At 35.1% G+C, this 22,357-nt stretch overlaps 1 protein-coding gene across 7 annotated transcripts in view; it reads left to right on the forward strand.

Annotated features, from left to right (window-relative positions):
- PFKP (phosphofructokinase, platelet) overlaps positions 1-22,357 on the forward strand; it is a 41,893-nt gene that overhangs the window by 18,665 nt on the left and 871 nt on the right. For 2 of the 7 annotated variants that reach the window (XM_021385709.1, XM_021385708.1), the window contains exons 7-24: positions 139-183; positions 286-394; positions 678-773; positions 1,856-1,948; positions 2,389-2,514; positions 3,636-3,700; positions 4,232-4,301; positions 6,563-6,709; positions 7,272-7,342; positions 7,801-7,888; positions 8,841-8,993; positions 14,434-14,586; positions 17,647-17,811; positions 18,776-18,837; positions 19,785-19,896; positions 21,304-21,403; positions 21,733-21,738; positions 22,015-22,120. In XM_021385709.1, coding sequence (XP_021241384.1) covers positions 139-183; positions 286-394; positions 678-773; positions 1,856-1,948; positions 2,389-2,514; positions 3,636-3,700; positions 4,232-4,301; positions 6,563-6,709; positions 7,272-7,342; positions 7,801-7,888; positions 8,841-8,993; positions 14,434-14,586; positions 17,647-17,811; positions 18,776-18,837; positions 19,785-19,896; positions 21,304-21,403; positions 21,733-21,738; positions 22,015-22,120 — 1,767 coding nt within the window. The remainder of the gene's footprint in view (positions 1-138; positions 184-285; positions 395-677; positions 774-1,855; positions 1,949-2,388; positions 2,515-3,635; positions 3,701-4,231; positions 4,302-6,562; positions 6,710-7,271; positions 7,343-7,800; positions 7,889-8,840; positions 8,994-14,433; positions 14,587-17,646; positions 17,812-18,775; positions 18,838-19,784; positions 19,897-21,303; positions 21,404-21,732; positions 21,739-22,014; positions 22,121-22,357) is intronic. The other 5 variants (XM_021385713.1, XM_021385710.1, XM_021385711.1 and 2 more) reach the window with 5 other exon arrangements.

Below are 22,357 nucleotides of genomic sequence, written 5' to 3' on the forward strand. Positions count from 1 at the left end.
TTTATTTTGCAAATTAATTTTGTTTGGTAACATGGCAAACAGAGTGTGTTTCCTAATATCAGCTGTCCAGGAATTTGGACTGGATTTCTGAGATGCAGTGAGTTATTCTTACACTTTTTTTTTTTTTTTTTTTTACAGCCATCAGAGGACATTTGTTCTGGAGGTTATGGGGAGACACTGTGGGTATGTATTGTTTTCAGAAGTTTGTGTCTCATACAGATATAATTATGGAAGATCAAGAAATCTGAACAATAAATGTCTAATTATTTTTGTCATATTTATTAGGTATTTAGCTCTTGTCAGTGCCTTAGCTTGTGGTGCAGATTGGGTATTTATTCCTGAATACCCACCAGAAGAAGGATGGGAGGATTCAATGTGTGTTAAGCTTTCAGAGGTAATGTATTATTGTGTTTTGATTTTTTGCAGAAACTTGTTTGAAAACAGTGATTTAGCAATGTGATCAGACCTTTCAGCATCTTTCCTTATTCATTCGATAGAAGATGTTTCAGTTCATCAGTGAAAAGCCCTGTATGAAAATGAAATGTATGAGAACTGTGAAGTGGTCAAGTATAAACTGCAAGGAGAGGGAATGTTTCTTAATGTATAGTAATTGCTTTTAAAATTGTGCTGTGAATTTTTTTTTTTCTTATATGGTTATGCTTTTGTTTTTACTGTAGAACCGTGCACGAAAGAAAAGACTGAATATTATTATTGTAGCAGAAGGAGCTATTGATTGCCACAACAAACCTATAACATCAGAGAAGGTTAAGGATGTAAGTGTCAATATCCTTAAGATGCACTTTTTGTTTGTCCATAATAGGGAGGTTTTTTACTAACAGCGTTTCTATAATGTAAATCGATTGTAGAATTGTAGAATGGTTTGGGTTGGAAGAGACCTTTAAGATCATCTAGTTCCAAGCCCCTGCTATAGGCAAGGACACCTCCCTCTAGACCAGGTTGCTCAAAGCCCCATCTAGCCTGGCCTTGAATGCTTGCAGAGAGGGGGCATTTACAGCCTTGCTGGGCAACCTGTTCCAGTGTCTCACCACCCTCACAGTAAAGAATTTCTTCCTAATATCTAGTCTAAACCTAACCTCTTCCAGTTTGAAGCCGTTTCCCCTCATCCTGTCACTACATGCCCTTACAAAAACTCCATCCCCGGCTTTCCTGTAGGCCCCTTTCAGGTACTGGAAGGCTGCTGTGAGGTTCCCCCAGAGCCTTCTCTTCTGCAGGCTGAAGAGCCTGAGCTCTCTCCACCTGTCCTTGTAGGGGAGGTGCTCCAGCCCTCTGAGCATCTTCATGGTATCTCAAGAGAGCAGAGTAGAGGGGCAAAATCACTTCCCTTGACCTGCTGGCCATGCTTCTCTTGATGCAAGAATGATTCATATAAAACAGATTCGTAGATGTATTGCTGGTTGTATTTTATATTTGTACTTTTTTATCCAGTTTACATTTAAAGGGAAATTATTTCAGTGGCTGTTCGTTAGGATCTTTTCTATTCATAAAATAAGACAACAGTTCAAAACATTTCATTATTGTATATATTGATACTGAATCTGGAAGTCTTCTCAAATCGGTAATTGCAGGCATATATAGTTATAGTATTGCAATTTAAGGAATTGGTTTGCTGTTATTAAATAAGATGCACTTTTAGATTGGGAACCTGGAGTTTCATTCTAGTTTAAGAAAGACATAAAACCTCACTTATCAGTAATGAAAACATACAAAAGTTGACATTAATAATGTACAGTATGTTAGATTTTCTGTTTTTATAGTAATACTTGAAACTGAGTAATGCATGAATATATAAAATAGTTATGCTAATAAAACCATTACACTATGAAATTCTTTTCAGCTTGTGGTTCAGCGGCTTGGGTTTGACACCCGAGTAACTATCTTGGGTCATGTGCAAAGAGGTGGAACTCCTTCAGCTTTTGATAGAATTTTGGTGAGTGAACCTATGATAACTTCTTTTGACACCACATGGTAGAAGTAAATAGTATGCTTTCACTTTCTTCACAGTTGATCATTTGTGGTGGTTTCACACTGACTAGCTGAACTACACCTTCTGTATAGATTTTTGATTTTTTTTTTTTTACTGGAGAGAAGGAGGTTGCAAATTAACTGTCTGAAAACCTCAAATTTAGAATAGCAAAGAGCTTTGTGTAAAAAAATAAATAAATAAAATTGCAGTAGGGCTAATAAGCAAAGCTGCAAGATCAATCTTGCACATTTTATATTCTGATGTGGTATTAAGCTGCTACAACTTCACTTGAAAATAATATTTTGTTTCAACTTGATTTGCAGAGAAATCTTGAACAGTTTTGTGGTTGGAAGCCTTTTGCTTTGAAATGCTTGCTTGAACACTAGAACGTTTTCTATTTTCAGGCAAGCCGAATGGGTGTGGAAGCTGTGCTTGCACTTTTAGAAGCTACTCCAGATACTCCTGCCTGTGTTGTGTCCCTGTCTGGAAACCAGGCTGTCCGTCTGCCTTTGATGGAGTGTGTGCAGATGGTGAGTTTCTGGCAAAAAGACATTTTATAGTTATTCATTAACTATAACAGAGCACTGTGTACTATAATCAATGGTCTGTTGTAGTTAAAATGCCAATGGGAATGTATGCAACGCTTACTCACGTTTTGGAATAATGAACACCATGTGTGTTCTCTGTTACTAATTATTTGCGAGCCACCAATCAAGAAATAATTTTGCATACGATGGAAGCACATGATGAATTGTTGCATCCATTTACACATCTTACATGTTGCTCTAGTTTCTCCACCAAAACTGTGCAGTGCTACCTCAGCTTAAACTGAGAAAATGTGAAATAGTTACGCTTGTTTCTCCAGGGAAACTTCTTCAGGTGTCAGTTTGTTCTTTGTTTTTCTCTTGTTCACTGTGATTTACAATAAGATCATAGAATCATTAAGGTTGGAAAAGACTTCTAAGATCAGCCATCCACCTACCATCAGTGCTGCCCATTAAACGACATCCTTAAGTACTACATTTACCCTTTCCTTAAACATCTCTAGGAATGGTGACTCCACCACTTCCCTGGGCAACCTGTCGATGCCTAACCACTCATTCTTCCTAATATCCAATCTGAACCTCCTCTGGTTCTTCCCCTTGAGGCCATTCCCTCTTCTCCTATCACTATTAACCAGAGAGAAGAGTATGACCCTCACCTTTCCACAACCGCCTTTTAGGGAGTTGTAGAGAACAATGTCTCCCCTGAGCCTCCTATTCACCAGACTTCTCCGGAGCCTTGTTGTTTTCAGGGGCCCACAGCTGAACACAGTACTCAGAGTGAGTACAGAGGGATGATCATCTCCCTGGTCCTGCTGGATACATTATTTTTGATACAAGCCAGGATGGCGTTGGCCTTCTTTGCCACCTGGGCACACGGCCAGCTCATGTTCTGCCAAGTGTCGACCAACACCCCCAGATCCTTCTCCTCCGTGCAGTTTTCCAGCCACTCTACCCCAAGCCTGTAGCTTTTTATGTTATGTTTGAAGTATCAATTTTTCATTTTTTTTCCCTTTAGAAAGCTATTTCAGAATGCGTTTACAGAAATACTAGATAAATAACTTTCTACATTTTTCAAACATGTTCAATAATAAAATTGTTTTTTTAAGACTCAAGAAGTGCAGAAAGCCATGGATGAAGGAAGATTTGTTGAGGCTGTGAGGCTTCGTGGGAGGTATTGCCACTCATATCAGTTTATTTGCTCTAGAAAATGCTGCATTGTTCTCCAGTTCTGCCAGTGCTTTTTTATTTTAAATAATTTAGTTTTCATCTGTTTCTGTGCAAAGCAATAATTGAAACTCTTATCTGTGTTTAAAACAAGTAAAAAAACACTACACAAACCAAAGAAAACAGTAGTCTTAATGACTGATATTAAGATAACTAGTTACAGAAAAAAGAACTGCTGTTGTATGTATGTATGTATGAACTGGCTGATTGCAAGCATGTGCTTGTTTTTTCAGAGTTTTGAAACCAAACCTGCTTAAGATGAGTGTTTCTAAGCAGCTGTTAGTTTTCCTGCAGTGTACATATACTTACATGTTATGTAATAATATATATTTATTTACTATAGGATATACTATCTTAAAAGCATATTCTGTATGTTAGGATACTTTTGAGCAGCTTAGGAAAAAAGTTCACTATTTCCTTGAAAATAACTATGTATCCAAAAAATTTATGATGTTTAATTTATTTATTCATTATTTAGGAGCTTTGAAAACAACCTTAACACCTACAAATTACTATCACACAAAAAGCCAGATGCTGAGCTTCCAAAGGTGAGGAGTTTTGAATGTGTACAATGCCTGTCCGCCATTGGGGTTTCTTAACAAATCTTTTTTCTCCCACCCACTTAGTACTGTCTTCAAATCTATGCTGTAGGACATTTTGTAAAATTAGTTAATTATTATAATGGAAGAAAAATGCTTGTAACAAACAATTTAACAATAACTAACTTTAGAGCCTGTTTTGTTTTACAGTAGTTTCACTATATCCTTTTATGATGGATGACACTAGAAGGAGTTGTAGGTCATTTGGAATAAATAACAAGTACTTAGATTTGACTGCACCATTCAAATCTGTGTGCTTCACTAAAAGGAGTTGGAGGGGAATTAAAAACCAGATAAACTGTTGAGGAAAAGGCTCAGCTGGTCAGATCACTAGAGTCTACTAAATGCTCTGCTTTAGCTGTGTTACTATGTACAAATATTTTACTCTTATGCTTCCTTTACCTTTTTGTACAGTCCTTTTGATTGTACTAAAGTTTAAAATAAAACAAAGAGCATACATCCTTTTATTTCTTTTTGTTTGACTAATTGTTGTTTAACAATTGCTGTCTGTGTTTGTTGTTTTGTTTTTGTTTTGTATTCCCATCTTCCAGAGTAAACCAAGTAACTTCTAGATCTTCCCTGGTACTGAACTGTTAAAATTTCGTCATATTAATGATTTTTAAAAATTTAAGATCATGCAACTGGCGTAAAGCATGATGAATTTCAGTATATAAATTCAGGCTGTCAACTTTTCTTGCATTTTTCTTGTGTAGTTTGATATCATTTAAATTCTGTTTTGCTAAGCACATTTCCTAAAAGGTCAGGCATGTCAAGTTTTAATTCCTTGCTTATATTTTGCTGTCAGTATTAATTTCGAAGTTGTAAGTATAAAACTGTTGATAAATTACAGTGCCTTCCTCAGATTTAAATAGATATTTATTCACATGATAAAAATATAATTCATTTTGGGTGTTAGTGATTTATATTGTCTGACCTTTTCTTAATCAAAGACAGCGGTCTGAGATTTATCTGTTAATGTTTTATATTTCAAGTAATGCTTCATGTACAGAAATATGGCATTTCACATTTTAAAGTTCAATTTAAATCCAAAGATGCTTGCTAGAATTTTACACATGTAGAGTACTCTTGCTTTGTTTACCCTTACTTTGTTTACAAAGCAATTCTATGTGTGATTATTTATATTTTTATTTTTTAATGGAAGCATTGATTTTTTTCTTTTTTCTCTTTGGAAAAGAATCTTTGGTCTGAATGGTCTTGGATTTATTAGTACGGCAATGTAAATCCATTAAAGAAAGAGTTCTTAATTTGAAACTGTTATGGCTTAGAATTGTCCGTTGCAATAAGACAGATTTTTAATGTCCTATTTTGTCGCTAGATTTCATGAATATAGTCACTTTTATTGCTGAGTCAGCAATGCTTACATCCATTTACACTGTTGTTTTATCTAGAATGCAGTTGATAACCAACAAATACAAAAGGAGACTAAATGCTCACGGAATGTATATCATGTAGCAAAATATTTATTACTTTTGTTTTTAAGCAGAACCTTCTCTCTTACATTATCTGTGTTTTAGATTAAAAATGTATACTTGATATATCATACTCTTCCATTTGAATGGGATAGAAATTTCCATGGAGCACCTATTAAACTTGCAGGAGGGGATGATGACACTATATGTAAGCAATCAATTCTGAATCAGTAAGAAATGCTTTAAAATCTGGCATAATCTGGAAATTTGTGGTATTATATCAAGATGCTGAACAATCCTGTTTCCTGCTATACCTTCAGCTGCTCTAAAAGTCAGGCTGGTGCTTCTAATTTAAAAGTTGCCGCTGTGCATCTTTACTGATTACATATGCCTAACTGTTACGGTGCTGGAATGAACAAAATCACTTCTTGTTCTCTTCTGAGCTATTCTAGTTGTATATTGCAAAACTTGAGTGGATAATAGGAAAGTGGTTGAATAGCTTAGGCAGTTTATTTTTCTTGAATTTAACTGAGCCAGGTTATAGAAATCTGAATTAACAACTTGTGAATCAAATGAAAATGTCACAGTCTTGTATGGCGTTGTGCAAATGGGGAGAACAGGTTTATGTATATTCTTGCTGACTTTACATTTTCCATGGTTTTTGGCAATATGCAATTTCCTTTCGTACATTCCAATATTTAATATCTGTGTATAATGGAAAAATAGAACATGGTGTAGAAGTGAAAGTCCTTATTAAAATTTGTTGTTTTTCTCTTGCAGACCAATTTTAACGTGGCAGTCTTAAATGTTGGTGCGCCTGCAGCTGGAATGAATGCTGCAGTGAGGGCTGCAGTGAGAGTTGGCATAACTGAAGGCCATAAAATGTTTGCTGTCATTGACGGATTTGAAGGTTTTGCTAGAGGAAAGGTCAGTATAATATTGTATCATGTATCGCATCCCACTCTACCACCTTGGTCATGTTCTTGGAAGATCTGTTCTGTGGCACTCTCATGAGAAGTGATTCTAGAAGTTCTTTTATTTCATAAATCACTTAAACGCGGATTGTATCTCTATTCCTCATCTAGGGGAGCCTATAGATTCGTTTATATTGAGTACTACTATTCACTTGCTACAGAGCTATGAAATTAGCAATATTACAGAGCCATATATCCCAAAACTAATATCAAAAAGCTAGCTTTAGATGCTTGTGTTTCATGTTCATTAAAAGAATGTGAAAACAGGATCATATCAAACAAGGAGGCAGGGCTTATCAAGATCTGGAGAAAGAGAGAACAAATAGAATTGGAAAGGACTGGTAAGAGATCAAGAGAACTTAAGTTAACCTCTTGTTTTTATTTTTGCCATTTTCATTTCTGGTGCTGCCAAAGTGCCCTACAATTTGGTTCAGCAACTTTACGCCTGTTTGTTGCATGCCAGACGTAACTGGGTAATCACTTAACATAATCTTCTTTTCTACTTTAAATTAAAGATCAAGGAAATCAGCTGGGGAGATGTTGGAGGCTGGACTGGTCAAGGAGGATCAATTCTTGGTACCAAACGGTAATGTCAATATTTTCCCAATTGCTATGTTGAATTCTAGTATGTTATAACCTGCATGTAATTCAATGCTTTTTTCCTTTCACTGAGTATTTTATAACTTTTATTTTTAAAAAGTAATGATTTTTTTTTTTTAAATTTTAAATTCAAATTTTGGTATCTTGATAGTACTGTACCAACTCTGAAAAGAGAATGAAAATGGGAGTTGGGACCTCACTGAAAAATTTTCTAAGGTACTTAACTCTTAGAAGGATTAAGAACCTATATTTTCCTCATGATTTCTGAACATGATTCCTTACCATCAGCAAGTCAGGAAAGAAGTATTTGTATGGATAGATACGTAAAATGAAAAATATTTTATTCCTGCTGAAAGTTTACTGTTAACCGCTTAATAACTAATTCTTATTGCTGCAGTGTTTGTGAAGTGTTTTTATTTTTTCTTTTGGTTTAATAATTTTCAGTACTCTTCCTGCAAAATATTTGGAGAAGATTGCTGACCAGATGCGCACTAACAACATTAACGCTCTTATGGTTATTGGTGGATTTGAGGTACACTGAAGTTTCAACTTATGTCTAAGTGGAATACAGTTCCTGACCAAAAAAAAAAAAAGAGACTATTTTAATTTTCACCCAATCTTCATGTAGAATGAATTTGCTTATAACTGTATTTTATATACAACACAAATAATGTTTAGGATCAGAAATTGTATTAATCACTAATTCTGGTAGGAAGTTGCCGTTTAAGACAATGACTAGTAATTGCAAAACAAGATATACTAAACAGATAAACTAGGTGATATGGAATGATGCTATTTTACATTAAAAAAAAAAAAGCATCAGTTCTCTCATCTGTACTGTATCAATACTTAGAACACTACTCAAAAAGTTCTTGAGCTTTAGTAGTAATTGTACTATGGTCTTTTACTTAAGGCATTCTTCTCATGTAATGCATTTCAAAATCTGTAATTAAGATAAGGTATGTTTTCCCCTCCTTTCCCTTCTTCCCCCTTATATTTCACGTTCATCACATTTTACCAAAATGGTACCTTTGGGAGTGGTCTTATTTCAGCAAAATATTCGTTAGTCAACTGTTTGTAGAGAAGAATGTGCTTAAATGGTTCTTCCTAAGCAATGAATCATCCATGATTATTTTTTATCCACTCTGTTGGATGTTGGTATAGTTCAGGAGTAGTAAGAATTTAAATGAAGAGTACCTGAAGATTGGGGAACTGTCTATTACGCAGTATTTTTGTGTTGTACAAAGCAACTTTGTTATGTCAAAACTATTTATTTGAGTGCTCTATTTGTTTATTTTCTAATGTGTACCTGTTTTTTACCCTTTGTGTGTGTGTATCATATTTTAGTGGATCCTTACTGTTTTGACTTGCTGAAGTATGTCATGGTAGAAATGGCTCCCCCTGTGGCCCGTTCCATTTTATCATTCTAACCTTGCCCTTATTGTATTCATCCTGATTTTTCACCTAATGCCTGTGCCCAACAGGCTTACCTCGGACTTTTGGAATTGTCAGCTGCCCGTGAGAAATATGATGAATTCTGTGTTCCAATGGTTATGGTTCCCGCAACAGTATCCAACAATGTACCGGGTTCAGATTTCAGCATTGGTGCAGATACTGCTCTGAACACTATAACTGATGTAAGTCTATTCTGGTGTATGCGCTTACTAACAAAGCAGTTCTGGTTAAAACTGACTAAATTGGCTAAAGCTGGATATTTTTATAGACCAGAACTTTGGAAATCTGGACTGGGAAATGATGTAGTTACTTGATGTAGCCATGGTTATGATACTCATTTGGAAGACTAGATTTGTAATCTCTAAAGTAGTTCTGGAACTACAGTGACCTTTGAATTCCTAAACCATAAAATAGGATTGTGTATATTCATTGCATACGGGAGAAAAAAAACTGTAAAGCTTGGACTTGATGAACATTTGATACACTGTAGAGGAAGAAATCTATATGTTAAATGTCTGTACAATCAGCTGTGACAAGTCTCAAGTTAATCTTATTATTTTCACAAATTGATCCTTATTTATATGCCATCATTTCTGTAATAATAGCAATCATAATAATAAAACAAATGATTGTAACATAAACAGCTGAGACATACTACGATGTATTTAAAAAAAAAATCCAGTAATGTAAATGAAAAATGCATTTATTAAAACTGAACTCAGTTGGATGGAATGAGAATTGTCAAATGCCACACAAAGGTCCCTGTCAAGCACATTTACAGTTCACCTGAATCACTTAAGAAACATTAATTTATTGTACCTTTGCTAAGAAAAACAGTTCTGCTTCTATATAATCTGACATAGTTTTGTCCATGCAACAACAATTGGAATGTTAAGCTTCATCCAGTTTTTTTATTTTCAATATAATCTATAGATGCATACGCATCTTAAGTGGGAACAGCATCTCAGATTCATTTTGAAATTGTACTGCCAGTTCTTCTATCACTTAGATGTGTCTGCAAAATGTAATCATGATACTATTTTGAGAAATTTCAAGGATTCCTCAAATGCTGTCAGCCTCAAGAGCACTACCATAATTTTCAGCTGTTATTTTCATTTACCATACCAACATAAATATTTTTCTATTCAGCAAAATAAACCCTTGAGTTAACAAATTTCAGTTTGTCAAGCTATTGCCTTGAACAAGACTACAAGCTAAGCAAAACTTGCCTAGAATGTACTCTTTATAGACAACTTAGGTTATAAAGGTTGACTTTGTTTCCAGTTCTGGTAAATAAAAATATCTCTCCAAAATGATTGAGGTGAGTAAAATGACTGTGCATGACACCTACTTTTCTCTTCTTTCTTCCTTCATAATCTGTGTGTTTACTTAACTGCCTTCTTTTTATAGGTTATTTCACGTAGAGCAGGACCTCTCTTTCTTCCCCTTTCTCCATGATGTTGAGTTTTGCTTTAAACTTGGATCCCTAGATATCATATGACTTCATTAGATAATAAACTGTCAGTACCTCTGTATTTTCAATGCAGTAGTTGAGAACTTTTCAATCTGTTTTTTATCAATAGCTTTCGTCTTGTTCTTGGTTTTTGTTTTGCCTAGAATTTTCTCTGAAATAAATATGAAATGTAATGACTTTTCAGGATTTAGATTCAAGCCGATAGAGAATTGTGTTCTTTTTCTGGGGAAGAAGTCTTTCATGTTGGAGAAAGAATTCTGCTTAGTATATTTTCAGTTGCCTCCAACTGTTTGAATGCGATCCTCTAAACAGATAATGAAAAGTATTTCCTTTCAGTCTTCTGTCACGTGTTCAAATCAGGCTCAATAGTGATGCTGTCCCATATATGGCTGAGAAGCTCAGTACAAGTCATACAATTTTCATTCCTATTGCCACTGTTAGATGAATAAATGTGTCCCAGTTTATAGTGCTTTCAGATTAGCGTTTCTTAGCTTTCAGATTAGCACACCTAAATGTTATCACACTTAGTTTTTCTGTGGTACTGCCTGTATTTCTATTTCATCGACAGCTTTCAGTAAGGTAAGTGCATTCTTCTCTGCTGAGTAATGAGGCCTTGTTAGTGTTTGTCATAACTAGACATTTGTCAGTATTAGGTTGATTGAAAATTGCCAAGGCATGTAAGTGTTATCTTGAGACATTTGCAAATAAAATGTTACTACATTGCCTTTCCAAGGGAAAGCAGACTAACAAAGACCAGATCAACTGGTCTTATATTTACCTACATTTGGCATTAACTGTTTCTTTCTAGGTGGATTTAGCAGAGATAATATATCATGTGTAAATACTTAGTTATAGATCTTCTGAATAAGAGATTAGGTGAGACCATGTCTTGTCCTAACTCATGGATGGTACATTTCTCAACAACTAGAATTTAGATTATACAACAAATTCTTTGACTCTTGATTTTTCTTCTTCCATTTGTATTTTAAAATGTAGGCTTTTAATCAGTTGAGTAGCAGAACATGGGTTCTTTTGAACAGCATTTTAAATTTGCTTGTATGCTCTATTTTCTCATTAGTTTAAGAAGATCAGTGAGAAAAATTGTCAATGGAAACTCAACAGTATCAAATAGCTGGAGAAACCTGAGGTTTTTTATATGTGAATAGGGTATTCTTAAGGCTTTTATAGGTAGACATAATAAATTGTTTAGAATTGCAGTATAAGAACATGAATTTGGAGTTCTGTTAACAGAAGCAGCAAGAAAGTAATTATTTCAATAAAAATATGTACTCACATTCATATTAGTAATTCAATGAAGTGAATAGAGTATTATTTCTGATAGCAGACTTCTGGAATATGACAAGAAAGAAGTGATCCATTATTTCCACACAAATATGAAAGCTATATATTGCTGGGTTATTAATTATCCATTTAAAAGAGAGATTACCAATACATGTTGTGGGTGAAACTAAGAAATAGAAATCTACTCTGTAAGTAGAGGAGTGAATACAAAGTTAGATTTTTCAGCTACAAAACGTGGGAAAAACATGGAGAAAATGAAAATTTAATCTGAAGAGAAAGGTTACTGATGGGCTAGTGGACACTGATGGAAGGAGGAATAAACCTAAACAAAGTATGGAATGGAAGAATATGTATTTGATTTAGGGCATGTAGAATTGAATGAGAAAATGTAGTAGTATGAACTAAAGATGGAGGACAAAGAAACCTAAAAATGGAAGTGGCTAAAACTCTGATATGCTCGGAGAGGTGACAGTCTGCCTTGAACTTAATTCAAGGGGAAGAGCGTACAGGCTGATCAACTGGTTGTGAGAAAATGAACAGCCACAAGAAGACCCTTACTCACTGAGGAGTGTGGAAAACGTGTTAAATTGTCTTAATGCAATCTCTTTGCAGTTTTCTTGAGAAGGATTGACTGCTCTCCTGTATTCTCCAGTGCTGATACTAGCATCTGTGACTGAATTAATCTGAATCAGGCAGCTGAGCTGGCTGAAAATTAACTGTTCCAAACTAACTATCCAATTAAATTTTCATCCATGTCAGTCCTAGCAATGTGGCTGTGGAGATCTGGCAGTAAATCCATCCCTTTTAATGGCCATTTGCATTAGCTCAACATAAAGTAAATAAACGGCAGTCTGTTTGACTGCATGTGTTTTTATAAAGCATCTTTGATTCTGTTTGTACCTTTCTAAATAACAAGAATACAATAAAGTGTATGAAAAAAAAAACATATTATTAACGTGGTAAAGTATCCCTGTATGATCTTACTGTAGTCCTCATATAAAAATAAACAAAAGGAATTGCAAAGCTGATATTTAAACCACCAATTACTTATTTACATTTTATAATTGTTAAGCTACCCCCCCGCTTTTTTTTTTTTTTTGGAAGTATTTTCATATTTTCTGCAGTGATGCTAGTAATATAATCATTAATGATTAATGCTTATGCTTGGTGGAGGTGCAATCTTGGGATATGTTTACTAAAATCACTTGCATCAAATGAAATGGCAATATTTAATGCAAGTAAAACATATCCTAGTGTATTATAACTAACCAATCGTGTTAGTTAGTGCTCTAAATTTTCCTTCAACTCAGTTTCCCAAAAGTCTCATTATAAAACTTGGAGAAGCTTATTGGTGTCTTCTTCCACTTCTTCAGGAAGCCTTATGGTTTTATCACCATTTTCTTTCAGTAGAGACAAAAGTTCCAGCTGACTGAATTGAGCTAGGCAATTACTACATACTGAAATATTCTCAGCGAAGTCTGATTTGCTCAAAAAAGAAAAAAAAAAAAAAAGAAAAAAAAAAGGAAAAATCCATTTATCTTCTACCTATGCTGCTTCTCAGAGTCCGAGCTACAGGTCAGTTAGCAATATTTGTAGCAGCCTTTTAGACTGTTTCAGACATCATACTGGAAATGCATCCTAGCACTGAATTTAGTTGAAAGTTGCAGTTCCAAAATATTCCTAAAGTTGGCATAGATTTTAGAAGCTCAATTTGCATTTTATTTATATTTATTTATGTCTTCTCCCCAAATGGAATCTGATTTATCTGGAGAAAAGAGTCTATGAGCAGAGCTCTCATGGGTGAATCTTTTCCCCATCACTTTCATCCAAGTTATTGTTTAACTTAGCAGCTGAGTAGATATTTGTGGGGATAATGCCCTAATAATTTGATTTGCTTTTCTGAACTGATCTGATAAATTGAAAAGATGAGACTTCTGTGAACATCATTCTTTTCTGGGAGCCATTGACAAAGTGGGAACTTACTATGTAATTAGGCTTTCTTCTTGAGAGTCGTTACATAGGCAGTTTGAAAAATTGCCACACATCATAAGAAATGCCAAATTAGTTTGGATTAGGTAGAACTGGAATAATGTTACTTTAAAAAGTGTTTACTTAAAAACAGCTTGAACTTCAAGTATTTTGATCACTATTAGAAACACCTAGTCCTTTTCACATATTAATTTATTTTGTAATGTTTGGAATCTTCCCAAGAATCTATGGTTGCTTCTCAAAGAATCTTTGAAATATACTTGTAAACCTTAACTCATCCATATGCACGTGTGCTTGGATTTTTCTGGACCTCTGTCCAATCTGTGTCCCTAGAAGCAGATGTGTGTGCTGATAGAATCTTAGAAAGCGTAGGATGTTTTCTTTTTTTCCTCAGTGGAAATGGATGTGTGTGTGTCTTGACTAGATAGGATAACATAGTGTTGTCTTTTTTTTTAAACAGCTTCTTAAAGTATTTCCTTCAAATTGCAGGTGTCTTCTAGTTAACTTTCTGAACTCCTTAACATGTTTCAAACTGTTCTTTAAGTGTCTTTTTGTAGAAAGATTTCTAATCTACTTCTGTGCTGCCTTTGTCTGCTAAATTGCTTCAGACCTTTAATGCTGTGCACACTTCATATTCACTCTGTATTAACCTGCACTAATCTGCATTTCATCAAAGAGCATTGTGCCAATGCAACCCCAGTGCACTGTTGTGGTATGTACAGGATGCACCCCCCAATAATCTCACCAATTGTATTTGGGCCAATGGACAGCCAAATTTACCATCACGTGCAAGGAGTCATTAGCACAGTAATCCAAGGACTAGGAATGTATCACTCATATTTGTACCACTGCTTCAGGCCTATGAAAGTTGTCTGCAGCTACATGAGGCACGTTCCTGCTTTGAGGAGTTTTGCGTACCTATCTGTGTGTTGCCTGCTACTATTAGCAACAATGTGCCAGGCACAGACTTTAGCATTGGTGCTGACACTGCCTTGAATGCTATTGTGGAGGTAAGACTACATATCTTTTAAAAGTTAAGATGGTAAAATGCATAAGATCAGGATACTTAAAGACCTTTAAATGTCTGGTGTTCTAAAATAATTCAGTCACTGTCATTTTTATGTTTTAGAGGTTTTTTTTCCAAGACTGATTAAATATTTAATTTATTATAATTGGTGTTTATCTTTTGAGGATTCTGTTTTGTTATCCAAGACTACTGCATTAATGATTAGGGGTTTCTGTGTTTTTTTTCTGCAAAAAAAATTATGCTTTTCTAAAATTTCATTTTATTTTATTATTATTTTATTTAACTGAAGTAGCTCCTCAGTATTATTTAGCTGAAAGATGAAAGCAGATGTTGTAGATGAATGCCACATTTACTGCATGAGCCAATGAGTGAGCTTAGTGTAGTAGAACATTTTAAATACATAGTTAGTGCTAAACACATGAATTATCCTGTGGACTACATTAGGGTTAAAATTTATTAAGTGCATGTAAATATAAGGATAACACAAGCAGTTAAGTCTGTCACTGATCCTGATTTGTGGACATATCTTGCTATGAAGGAAGCTTTCCATTTTGGTCAGAAGAGTCTGCTTTTTCCCTTGGGTGCAACTGCTATATGAACTCTTTAATTCTTTACATTTCACAAAGTCTGCTGGAACAACAGAAAAGGGATCTGAGATGATAACCAATGCAAGCAAATGAGTAAGGCTCTGAATAACTCTTGAGTTTTATCAGAACTCTTATTATCAATCCATGTAAATAATTATGAAGCAATTGACCAAGGAAGTTTGAATGGAGATGTTGGGATTTCAGAAATGCAGATTTGCCTTCCTGCTCAGGTACTGGTTTATTTGCATGGTCATTTATCTTCAAGAGGTTTTTTTCAAGTGCTGCATCAGAATGCATTATGGTCTGGTCAGTGGGAGATGCAATATTTACTTACAGTTCTTCTAAACCAAGAAATATAACTTCAGTGTAAAATGCAGGTTGTTTTTTTTTTTTCTTATCACAATTACTGGAAGTAAGTTACATTTGAAATTACACCATGAAAACTCTAGGATACAAGGAGATAGCACTGTGACAAGATACAGTAATGCAAATCCATTAAAACATTGGAGACATTCAGGAATTTGGGACACACAGGAATTGACTTCTGGTTTTAGTACCTAGTGCTACTGCTTGCCGTGATGGTGATTGGTATTGTGTTAGAAAGCAATACAGTATCAGTTTTTAAAGATGGTCTACAGCAGGCATATGGATGGACCTAAAGGTATGGCTGCTAGATTGTAGAAGGCCACTGCTAGCAATAAATACATGTGGACATGCAGTGGTACGTGTCTTTCCAAGCCTTGAGATTTTTAATCTAGTCTAATTTAATGCATCCTGTAAGTCTTGAGTCAAGCTGCTGGTTGAATAAGGAGCCTTACAATATATCTTATATGTAACTGTCTGAATTTCTTTAAAACAGATCAGTGTCATTTTGGTATTTGAGTATTTCTGGAACAGTCATTCTAAGAAAGCAAGAGTAACAGATACTTTCTACTTGCATGTTTCTTTATAGTCAGTAATGGAAATCCTTCTAAATAAGTCTAAAATGAGTAATCTCAAAAGCAAATAATGATTGTCCTTAAGACAATCTAGGTCTCTACTCAAAATTATAATTTCTCAAAAAGCAAAAAATTTCATTCTGCTACCAGCAGCTGGAAACCTTTTGTGGAAAGCATGGACTTCAGAAATGCTTTAGGTCTTTCAAAGTGAAGGAAATCTTCATGTGTGCTTTTTATTTCTTCAATCTCTAATGCCAGTATTTTTAATAGCATAATTTAGGTGAAATATCAGTTCAGTTCCAGGCAGATTTTTTTTTTTTTAAAAAAAATGAGTTAATGCCTGCCACTGTTAAAAGTAATGGGGATTTTAATGAATTTGTTGTTGTTTACCCGCATACCAAATGCTAGCATTCTACAACAGTTGGTTGTAGAATGCCCCATCCCTGTCATTTCAAGGCCAGGCTGGACGAGGCTCTGGGCAACGTGATCGAGCTGTGGACATCCCTGCTGATTGCAGGGGAGTTGGACTAGGTGACCTTTAAAGGACCTTTCCAACTCTAAGGATTCTATGATTCTATGCTTTCATTTCTTATTTTTACCAAACAGACATGATGTAGGGACAGTACATCCGTTTACACATTTTTCTTGTCACCAACTCCCATATAACTTTTATTTATTTATTACTTAATCTCATCCTGGAAGGAAGCACCTTTGCCTAATGACTTCAAAATAACTTTGAACAGTTGCTTTAGAAATACTTTCATTCCAGGAAGTGAGAGTTTTGTCAGCTAGGTTCCTGAGTGCTATTTAAGTGCCTGGAGATGTGTAGTAGTGTAAATTTCGTAGGTCCTGGAGATTTTTTTCCATTACTTTTCCAAGTCGCTTGGGCATCTGTAGTAAATATTGGTGTTATCAGTACTATGTGAGCACTGTGTCTATTAGTAGAGAATATTTCTTATGCTGGTCAGGGTGCAAGTAAAAAAACAAAAACGGGAGCAATTGCTCCAGTAGTGCTGGAGAGAATTATATTTATGTAAAGATCCTTATTGGAATTTAATCCACAGGGCAGAACATGCCTAAGACTTAAGTTTTAAAAAACTGTAATTGTTAAGCATAGATGGAAACACAGAGAATTTTAAAATCAGTGATTTTCAGTAATTAATGGAGTCAAAGGGAAACATATACTCAAGTTGTTTAAAAAGCTCCACTTTGTGTATTAGTATCTTAGTATCTATGTAAGGACCTTCTGTGTCCATGCAGAAGAGAAATTTATTTCTCAAATGCGAAACAAATATGTTTTGATACTAGCAGAACGTTTTGACTGTGTTGCTTATGTATGAATTATAAAAATTACTTTATCTGATGGCTGTTATGATATGTTGGAATGTTACTTAACATGTCTTTTAGTAAATTCTTTTATCTATACGTGAGACATATAGATGTCACACAGATGTTTTGGCGCGCATAAAAATATAAAAAGTCAGAGCTGTTAATTCCTAATATATTGTCTTTGAGTAGACATGTGATCGCATCAAACAGTCAGCCAGTGGTACCAAACGGCGCGTGTTCATCATTGAGACCATGGGTGGTTACTGCGGTTACCTGGCCAATATGGGAGCCCTTGCAGCAGGAGCCGATGCTGCTTATATCTTTGAAGAACAGTTTGACATTCGAGAGCTCCAGGTATGCAGCATTAGAAATGTTTTCCTTATTTTTAAGTAGATCCTGAAATTGTTGTATTTATGTAGCTTACTGTCTGTATTTGAAGTAGATAGCTAACATTTTAAAAATACATATCTGTATACTGTAACTAAAAGCTGTGCTTGTCAGTTGCACTGTCAAATAATTCCAGTTCTTATGCCACGTTCCCTAAAGGAACATGCACCATTATTTCTGGCAGTAGGTTGACTGATGGAATGATTGTACTGGCCGCTAAACATTATTAGGGCAGTTGTTTCATTTGTAGTCCTCTGATTGAAATTCAAGTTAGATATAAATGAAGAGCTGAGTAGTTTCAGAAGAAAGATGAGATAAAAAGAAACACCTTTTTCTCAGCTCATTTGTCAGAATGCTTTACAGGTCAGAAATTTAAAGTGATGTATAATGAAATTGGTATTGACTTTGATAATCAAATTATTGAGATCATTTTTTGAGGTGTTATTAAAATAAAGATGCCAGACTAGGAGGTAACTTCACACAGGGGGTAAGGTGATATGGAGCTTATCTACTATGAGGCTTTTATACTTCTGAGGTGGTTGGTGCTAGCTGCTGTCATGGACAAAACCAAAGCTGAATACACAGCAGAATGCAGGTTCTGTTGCAAGGAGTAGAAGTAACTGCAGGATCTGATTGCTTATGACAATTTCTGTGTGTTTTTTGTGCATTGAGTTTATCCAGCTTCTCTGTATAGCATATAGAAAAATAACTCTATGTAGCTATTTAAAATCAGTTATTTGTGTTGTGGAGGAAGAAGTTATTTTTAACCCAAGATGAATAGCTGTACACTGTCTGTTTTCCTGGATCTCCAAAACTGATTTGAATTTGCACATACTTGATGTGGTTCTGAGGATAAGACAATATGTAGACATATTAAAGTTGTTTTAAAGAGTTCTGCATGGCTCTTTAAAAATACCTTTGTTGTTCCTAGGCTAATGTGGAACACTTAACTGAAAAGATGAAAACCAGCATCCAGCGTGGTTTAGTGCTGAGGTAAGCAAAAGTACTTTTAATAGATGAAATCTGTGATTTCAGTGCAGACAAAGCTGTTTGGCCTCTCGCGAAGACACTCCAAGTTTATATTCCATGATCATTCCTTTAATACGAGATGATAGCAAAGCTATTGCTCCAGAAGGCAAGTCTGGGAGCTGTCTGGAAGCTCAAGTCGGAAAATTCCTTCTTTCTATGTAAATATATTTGCTCTGTGATCTGTTACTTTATTCTGTTTTCAGCCTATTTTGTCATTTACTACAGATTCTTTCTTAATAATGTGAAAACTACTATATGTGTACATATGTATGCTACGGCCTTTACTATAAAAATTATACTTAGGTTTTAAAAGATAAAACATTTTTCAAAAATCATAATCCTTAAAACATACTTTAAAATGATACATTTGTAGGCATTCTGAATCAGTCTACAGCTTCTCTCTCACTCTCTCTTCTATAAAGAGTTGGAAGTGTGCTGAATAGCAAAGAGTTGAAAAATGAATACTCTAGTAAATTGTGTAAGGAAACCATTATACTAGTATAGATTCTACTGCTAATGTGATCTGGGTAAAAAAAAAAAAAAAACAACTTGAAATTTACAGTATTAATAAGGGACAGGTATTATTCATTATCTATGCTTTTATAATTGTATAAAATTATATAACTTGGATTATGCATTTTCCATCTGCGTAATGAATTTGTTGGAATTAAAATGGTATTTCTCACTACATTATTCGATAATGGAATCCAGCTGACCTGTCAGTAATGTGGGTGTAGTAAAAATAACACATTCATGAAACGTGAAAGCAAACCTATATGATTAGATGAAAATATCCAAGTGGTGATTGCTGGTATAAAGAAACTGGGAAAATGTCTGTCATTCAGTAAGTAGGGAATGTCTTTACAACTAACAGTTGATTTGCTAACAGTACTTGGACTGAATTGTTATAGGAATGAGAACTGCAACGAGAACTACACAACTGACTTCATTTATCAGCTATATTCTGAAGAAGGAAAAGGAGTGTTTGACTGTCGAAAAAATGTTCTGGGCCACATGCAGCAGGTAAAATTGACCTTATAATTTCCAGACATGCTCAACTTAATATGCATAAAGAGCATATGCTGTTTCAAGTATTTCAAGTAAATCTGACTCAGGATTAAAGAAAAAAAAAGCCTGGATGTTTGCTTGTAGGTAACTTAGAGGTGCTTGTTAACAACAAATCTTGTTGCAATTCCTTCTTTAAAATCTAGATGAAAAATGCTTCAGTTTCTTATTTTCATTTCTCTGTATATTAATAAGTTACACATTTTTTCATAGATTCTACAGTTATCATTATTGTAATGCATCTTTAGAACATAGCTCTCTACCCATCCATAATGTATCTGGTTTCTGAACTCTGGAAGAGATGAAACTTGTTTAAGAAATTATGTGCAGGTGGATTATCCTTGTAGAAAAGACAACATCCAGCTATTCCTTTTCATCTTTGTACCTTCCCTCTCTTTATCTCACTGTACTGCTTGGCAGTGGGCTAACCAGCAGCTTCTCTTTTGGCTACGCTAACTAACCATACTGAAGTAGAGTCAAGGATGCATGTAGAGCTAAATGTCCAAAGCATTAGAAGTGAAATGACTGCTGTTTGTGTTGTCAGTTATTGTTCTGTGCATACTCCCTTTACTGTTACATATTCTAAGATTACTCAGTACAAAGGTTGGCCCTTTCTGCATAAAATTTAGGAAAAAAAATTGACAGTTAAGACCAGTGTCAGTCAATCTACTGTTGGTAAAGTCGCTCTAGTTACATATGGTTTCAGTCCCATCTGCTGCACTGAAAATGAATGCAAAAATCAGACTTGACTTGTAGACAGTTTAAAACAAACCAACCCACTCCTTTTGTTCCTAGAGCTACGTAAAGGCTGCTTTAATACTTGGAATGAAAGCAGCCGTATAAAAATGGTCATAAAGATTACTAGTTTAAAACGGGCCAGCCCAGCTGTTTCTTCCTAGTATTATACACAGAGCACTGTAGCCTTCCTTGTTCTACCTGCAGTGAGGAGAGCTATGCTTCTCAGACTTCCTAGATTAGAGTCGGCAGTTGGATTTCTTACACTCCTTCTGAGACCTTCTCCTTCAACAAGTGTCTGTTTTATTTTATGCTGAAACCAGGTTACCCTATGAAGTTTGAGAGCGTGGTAGTGCTTTATGATCAGCACTGAGGGAAAAGAAGATGAAAGTGCAAACGACACCCCCCCATTTATTGAAAAGTATTATTGATTCAAAGAAGAATTCCACACTGGAATAACAAGAATTTTAAATGTTTTAGCTTATTTTCTGCGGTGGGTTTTTCATTTTTGTATGAGATGGGGAAGATGGAGGTAAGAGGTAGAGCAGGCCAGTAACGGAGATGACTGGTAAAATAAAATAAAAGAAAGAACCATGGATACTGAATTAACTCAGTTAAATTTTCACACAGGGTGGTGCACCTTCACCATTTGACAGAAACTTTGGGACAAAGATTTCTGCGAAAGCTATGCAGTGGATCTCCAAAAAACTGAAAGAGACCTACCGGAAAGGTGCAGAACTACTCGGTGCTATCTCTTGCTATTGCCTTCGGTTAGCTGTCAGTATATGAGACTGCTTTCCTACAAAAACATATGAACATATACTAGTCTGTTAGTCAACACATTTCTTTCCATCTTGTGTTTTTATTATTCAGTCATGTCTTGCTGTGCTTTCTGCTGTAGGATGCCCTTCCGTTGGTCAGTATTTTAGATAGCTGTTCTTCTTACCTACCTTTTAAAAATGACAGTATGTTTGCAGTTTATCATGCATGAAGGAATTGCTGACTACATAGTTACATCTGTTCTTCCTTTTTGTTTCATGATGGCTACATGGGAGACAGAAGAAGGTAATATGTCTTCTTTGGGAATTTTGTAAAGCTATTTACAAACTATTTACTAAAATCCAGTTTAAATCTGGATGTTTGAATTCAGTCTTACTGTTTTATTAATTACACTATTTTCATGGCTAATCACCAAAGATAAACTTAAAAAGTTCTCCTAACCCTATTAAAGTACTAATTGATGTTTTACTACTATGTTAAATATACAGTAACTGCAACTAAGCTCCCCATTCCCATACAAGTGTGAGTAAAAAGGATGCTGAATTATTTCATTCTTTTTAGGAAAAGTATTTGCCAATACCGATGACTCAGTCTGTTTGCTGGGAATGCGCAGACGCAACCTTGTGTTCCAGCCGGTAGCAGAGCTGAAGAATGAAACAGACTTTGTGTACGTACACGCTGCTTCCATTTCAGACATCTCAAAACAGGCTTCCTTCCACCACATCAAATGAACGTCTTTGCCACAGCGCTGACACACAGCGTTCGCCAACTGTTTTATTGTGCTTTTGTTTCTGGCTTACATTCAGACAGCAATTCACTTTGATTGTTCACTTGTCTTCTCAAACAACTCCCTTAATACTTTCTATTTACCCTCCTTATGCCTTGTTATTAACTTATCTCATTT

This window comes from Numida meleagris, chromosome 2 (genome assembly GCF_002078875.1).
Source record: "Numida meleagris isolate 19003 breed g44 Domestic line chromosome 2, NumMel1.0, whole genome shotgun sequence".
NCBI classification, from domain to species: Eukaryota; Metazoa; Chordata; class Aves; order Galliformes; family Numididae; genus Numida; species Numida meleagris.